Source organism: Penaeus monodon, chromosome 13, assembly GCF_015228065.2.
Source record: "Penaeus monodon isolate SGIC_2016 chromosome 13, NSTDA_Pmon_1, whole genome shotgun sequence".
Taxonomy (NCBI): Eukaryota; Metazoa; Arthropoda; class Malacostraca; order Decapoda; family Penaeidae; genus Penaeus; species Penaeus monodon.
Window position 1 is genome coordinate 38,137,407 of NC_051398.1, and position 6,375 is coordinate 38,143,781.

A 6,375-nucleotide genomic window follows, 5' to 3' on the forward strand; every position below is an offset into this window, starting at 1 on the left:
AATTGTTTGGAAGTTATTATACTTTTTTAACATATATATTTATGCCTGTATTTTTTATTATTATTTTCGTAATCATGTAGTCACCAATGAGCCAATTATGAGTACTGCCTGTTTGCCCATTTGCCCTGTTCCTTGGTTTATGAAAATATTTTACATTATCTTATTTTGCTGTTACTAATGTATATAATATTATAGTAATTATAATGTCTATTATAAAAATAATGCCATCGATATTCATATAAATAGTAAAAAATGCATTTTTCCCACCAATTCAAGGAAAGATTTAAATCAGGTAAGGTCGCACAGTCTACTAATTGACTCCTTTGTGGCTAACCACTAGCAGAGCCATCTATGTGCAGAGATATTTCACAAAAAAAAAATTAAAAAGAGCACAGCATTTTTCCCAGTGGCATTGGGTTAATGATTTTGTTTTATAGTTCCTTTTTCTTTTTTTTTTCTTTTTTTTTAACTTATGATATTGATTAATATTGTCGTGTAGTTTTTGTTATTGGTATTTAGATTTTAAATTCCTCCAGTACTCATCTCTAATCATATGGCACCAAATCCATCTCCCTACTGAATTGAGCTTCCTTATAACCATTCTCTTTGCTTTACAGTATATGTCATCCATCCCTTCCTCAACCTTCATCTTTACGGACTCATGCTCAGCATCACTCATACAGTTTATACACCTTATCAACCCACTTGATACCCATAAGATACAAGACCAGTTTTATCTGTCTACATGACAGAAATCAGGCAACTTTTGCTGAATATCTAGCCATGTAAAGCTACCCAGCAGTGAACAAGCAAATGCCTTGGCATGCTACACAGCCCCTCAACTCCACTTTTCACACATTCCAACCACTGACTACTATTCATATTTTGAGACTTCCTGCTCTAACCATTGGCAGTCTTTCTGGTCAGGTCTGATCACCAATAAATTGCAAACCATATAACCTTTCATCTCTCCTTGGGCAGCCCCATACCACCAGAACAGGAACTGAGAAACTGCTCTTGCCGAATTATGAATAGCCTAGGTCACACACACCTCATGCATTCATACCTCATGTCACACTTCAACCCACCTCTGTGTTTCTCATGCATTGTTCCTCTTTCAGTCCCACGTACCCTGCTCCTGCCCACACTTTGCTGTAGCCCATACCCTTAATTTTCCTTACTTGTCCTCTCCTCCCCTAACTGCCAGCCTGTTGGACTTCCTCACAGAAATTCCCACTTTTTCATTTGGCAACTTGTTCTCCTTCCTCAGACTCATTGATACACTCCATTTGATCTAATCAGCCTTTGTCCTTAACCTTCCCACTTCTACTTATCCCTAGCGTACCCCAAGTACTCCTCTTTTTACTCTATCATACTGCCTTATAATGCTGTTTGACTTGAAATCTAACACATTTTGTTGTAATAATGATGTCTAGCATTTATTTGTGTAAAGCATTAACCAACCATTTAGTTTTTAATTGTTTTCATTTTTATGATTATTGCTGTGGTTATATTATTAGTAGTATTATCATCATTTACATTTTTATCATCATTATTATTATTGTTGATGTTGTTGTTATTATTAGTGTTATTATTATTGATATTATATATTTTGTTGTTATTACTATTGATATTGCTTTTATTAATATTAAAATATTTATCATGATTATAAATGATAATAACAATACAGGGCAATTCAGTGGCAATGGAGAGTAATGACCGCTAGATAACAGGATGAAAAAATAAAGGGCAAAAACAAGCACACCTTGTTTAGTCTTAGAAATAAATGTAAATTTGACGTACAAAAGCATACATTTGAAACAGTGATTCCACATTGCCGGCCGCAATATTTATGCCTGAGATCTCTTTGTAGCCGGAATCAAGTCCCAAACAAGTAAAGATTAAGCAGGTTAGGTTGAGCAGCTGTTGTCATTGTAGATGTTTTTTCCGTTATTTTCACTTATCAGATTTGTAAATATTGTTGCTCTCTTTCTTATTAGTAAGAAGTTGTTTTATTGCTGTTATTATATGGCTTTTTGGACAATGCAATTGATTTATGTAATTATTATTATTATTATGGTATTAGTATATGATTATTATTTTTGTTATCTTTATCACTGTGAATTGATTCTTTTCCCACATTTTTTTCAGTACTTGCATTGTGGTTATGTTGTTTAGAGGGATTATTTATGATAAATAATTAGACTTTTCAATATTTAGGCAGCATGTCCCCTGGAGGTGAACAACCTGATTTAAGCATAATTTTAAGCCTTTTTTTTTCAGGTTGACTTTTTTATAATTTTTCTTTCCATTTTTTGTAAATTAAGCATAGGCCCTCTATAGAACCAGTTATTTTACTGAAAATCATACTGATAGTTACATGAAATTAGAGGAAAGTTTGAGGAAACATATGAAATACATTAAATTTTTCTGTTTCCAGTTAAAAGCCTTTCAAAAAGTTTTGCAATAACCAGCACATCAATATTTACACACAGTAATAACATATCAATAATAATAAACAAGTTATCAAGAGAATAACTGATGCAAAATATTTTATAGATAGTGATTTTGCCATTAGCCAGTGCTTAACCCTTTGGTTTCTGGAGCTTCACTAACTGTACGTGCAGTAGGCTTACATGAGTAGTCGCTCTCACAGGTGTGTGGCTTGTAGGCTAGGCGAACAGGAACACCCATGGAAGACTCCTTGCCTCCCCTTTCTCATGTTGTTATCTCTTTTTTTACACAGTCAGGTTTTGCTTTTCTGTCATTTACCAATGTCTATATTTGTTATTTAATATGCTGCGTCCATATGGCATTGTTTTGTTTTTCCCTTGCATAGACCATATCATCTCCTGAGGAGTCCATAACTCAGTGGAATAATAATAACTAAGTTATTTGTATTATTTTTAGATTTTTTTTTTGTAATATTCAATTATCTGTAATACAACCTGTGCTGCCAGCTGCAGTGGGCAGGATTAGGATCCTCCCTGGAGCCAGTGCTCTTCAAGTCGTGGCTCGTGGATAGGATATTCCATACTTTTTTTAGTGATAGCAATATTGCAAGAGCTTTCCTAAATGCCCTCTGAGTCTAATTGCCCTCCAGGAGCTTTGTGCACTCCTGAAGAGTCATTTCCGTCACCCTGGCCTTCATCCAAAATTCTCATGGTGGCAAGTTCAAGTCACCCTCCCCTCAAGCCACATTTTTTCATATGATGTGATATGTGACATCATCTGGATCGTAGGGGTTGATAAAGGCCTTCAGTCGTGTTAACATAATCATGCCTGAATGTATGGGAGGATGTATTGTAAATTTATTCTGGTTCTTGTAATCTATGCCAGTCTGCTGAGTTGCACTTCTTGCATGACCATGACTAAACTGATACAGGCCAAAGGACCAACAGCACATGTCATTTGTTAGCGTGCAATGGATTCAGTTTCTTTGTAAAAATAGAAAGTCTACTCCATTTGTATATATTGTCAAATATTAGGAAATGTACTGATTGATTTAACCTACTCGTAAAAGGATTTCCCCATTTGTTCTGTTGGCTACCCTTTTGGCTGTAACATAATATATATATATATATCTATTTTTTTTTTTTTTTTTTTTTTTTACGAAATGAGGCTAAAACATTATACAGTAATCTAGTGTGAGGTGGTTAATGATCTTTTCAAAAAATATTTGTATATTTGATCTGATTTGTTACTATACCTTCATAAAATTATTCTTTATTTTTTGCCTTTCTTTCATATCTGTGTACTGAAATAATGAACATTTTTGTAATTCTCATTGGTATGCTATGATTATATTTGTATTTGAAAATTTCCATAACTTGTAATTGTATTTATAAAAGAAAGATTCTTATGTAAGTAATCTGATCTGAGAAATTCTTTCAGGCTGCTGAGTGTGTGGGTGTGTGTGCGTGAGGGTCACGTCGCCACCCTGGAGGCGGAGCCAGCAAGTCTCGGCTGGAAGGGCCCCCCAGGACCCCCCTCAGAGCCTCACGGTCCCCCCTCTGTTGGTCCCACGGGGTTCCCTAACCCGGCCACTCCAAACACCTTTTCTGGACCGTCCACTCCAACATTTAACCCACCTGGTCCTACTCTGAACAGACCCTCTCCAGGACCTCCCACAGGTCCCCAAGGCCCCTCATCAAATCCTGGGAATTATCCTTCGGGCCCTGGTGGCCCTCAACCCTTCAACACGCCTCCCAACAGCTTTTCGGGGCCGCCAACCTCAGGCCCCCCATCAGTCCCCTTCCCCGGCTCCCCTGCCCCCTCCAATGCATCCACACCTGGTCCCGGAGGACCCTCTCCCTTCCCTGGGCCCCCAGGGGGAGGTCCTCCAACTAGCATGGCACCCACCAGCATGTCTGGACCTGGGCCATCACCCATGCCATTTCCTTGTTCCTCTAACTACAGTAGCCCCACTCCCACAGGCCCCCACATGAATGGTCCAAACAGCACTTTAGGGATGTTGGGGCAGCCTCATGCCCAGATGATCAATGGTCCACCTGGTCATCCAGGGCCTTTTCCAGGGCCAGGAGGGCCAGGACCAGGTTTTTCTGGCCCAGGAGGACCTTTTGGTCCTGGAGGGCCACCATTTGGTTCGGGGGGACCACCGGGGGGCCCTCCCATGCATGGTCCGATGCATGGACCTATGCATGGACCAGGACCACATCCAATGATGGGACAGATGGGACCCATGGACAGGATTGATCAAGGGTAAGTTGCTATTATTATTTATTCTTTCTCTTACATCTAGTAGTTTGTCATATTTGACCATTGAAAATAAGTGGTACACTTTGTAACTTGGTACAGGAGCTCTTATAATAAGTGAGAGACACAGGAGAATCATGAACCAAAGTAATGTTTAGCAGTATTTTACAATGATTGATGTTTCTTTTTCATGCCCATTGCATACATATTTTTCCATAAATATGTATTTGGTGCCCAGGTTATCCAACTCTATAATTGATAAAGATATTAGGTGAAAAAAAAGCTTGTCAGTGGACACACTTCATAAATATCTAAGTAACAATATCTTGTTTGCAGAAAAAACAATATATATGGATATGATATATGGATTAATATAGCACACCAAAATACATGGATATGAGACACACACACCAAACTGACATAATTATAGTGTTCCTGTAAATTATGATAACTTTTTTCAGCCATCAAAGTATTAATAAGCTATGATCATGAGGGGTGTGGTTATTCTTCTGTGGTAAGGGAGAGGGAATCAAGAGGGCTGCAGCAATTATTGAGGCATTACACTGCTTGGCAAGTTTCTCACTCACATCCTTCTTAGACATATCAGAGATCACCCTCTGAGGAACCAGAGGCTGGATCAATCTGGATTAATTCCAGGCAAGTCCACAATAGAGTCATTATAGAGTGCTATCATGAGTCCAGTCAGGGTCTGCTTTGTCAGCCTCAAAAAGGCAGTCAACTTAGTGTAGTGAATCACTGTAGGAAATCCTGAGGTTTGGGGAAATTGTGAGAACGATTATTGGATTAATAGCAAAAATTTATACTGATACTGAAGGTGCTGTTAAGTGTGGTGGGAGTCTACCTAGTTTTTTTTCCTTTAAATCCAGGAGTAAGGCTGTAATGTGTTCTTGCAGCAACACTTTTCAACACTACATGACTCGGGCACTGGGCAGAGCTACACTGCAATATCATGGTCACCTACTTAGGCTTTCCTGACAATGTTGCAATCCTATATGAGTTTTTAGGAACTGCAATGGTGGCTGTACATGTATTTAGCAATGAAAAGAAGCCATTGGATTTGCAGGTCTCCTGGACCAAGACCAAGATCCAGGATTTTAGTGGCCTACTAGAAGAAACTGTTCAGTTGACACATGTTTGTGGTGAGGGTATTGAAGTCACAGAGTTTTACATACCTTGGTAATGTAGTCCATGACTAGGCTGTCAGACCAGGAAGTCGGGACACAGATTGGCTCACCAGCAGTTTTTGAGAGTTCTCTTCACAAGAATATTTTGAGATGCTGGTACCTATGTAGTAGGACAAACCTACACATCTACAAGATTGATACTGCCAGATTTACTGTATGTAAGCAAAACCTTGTGCCTTGGATCCTCATCTACCAACTCAGGTTATTTGGGCACTTGGCTCACTTCCCTGAGGACTATCCTGTCCACCAGATTATCGCTTCCCAAAACAACCCAGGGTGTAGGAAGGCATGGCTTGGGAATATTGACCAAATTTGTCATAAGGAGATAGATATGGGCTGAATATGATGGATGGTCATAAATGGAAAAAAAGGGTGGATGCGGCAGTGCACCCTCGTTGGTGTTAGCCCCTTTGATTGACTAATAAGGTATGAAAGAGCCCTCTGCTTCTTGACT

At 38.9% G+C, this 6,375-nt stretch overlaps 1 protein-coding gene across 1 annotated transcript; it reads left to right on the top strand.

The window, feature by feature from the left end:
• The first annotated feature begins 2,692 nt into the window (after nucleotides 1-2,692).
• Nucleotides 2,693-4,837, top strand: LOC119579936 (basic proline-rich protein-like). The gene is made up of 5 exons (XM_037927782.1): nucleotides 2,693-2,722; nucleotides 2,961-3,017; nucleotides 3,104-3,168; nucleotides 3,895-4,722; nucleotides 4,819-4,837. Exons 1-5 carry the CDS (start codon nucleotides 2,693-2,695, stop codon nucleotides 4,835-4,837), a joined length of 999 nt encoding a protein of 332 aa, XP_037783710.1.
• The last annotated feature ends 1,538 nt before the right edge of the window (nucleotides 4,838-6,375 follow it).

Bases quoted from the DNA above. Each gene is read 5' to 3' on its own strand.
- LOC119579936 (XM_037927782.1), top strand. From the start codon at position 2,693: ATGGAAGACTCCTTGCCTCCCCTTTCTCAT. The intron at 3,018-3,103 runs GTGGATAGGATA...ATTGCCCTCCAG, and splicing joins TGCTCTTCAAGTCGTGGCTC to GAGCTTTGTGCACTCCTGAA. The intron at 3,169-3,894 runs GCAAGTTCAAGT...AAATTCTTTCAG, and splicing joins CATCCAAAATTCTCATGGTG to GCTGCTGAGTGTGTGGGTGT.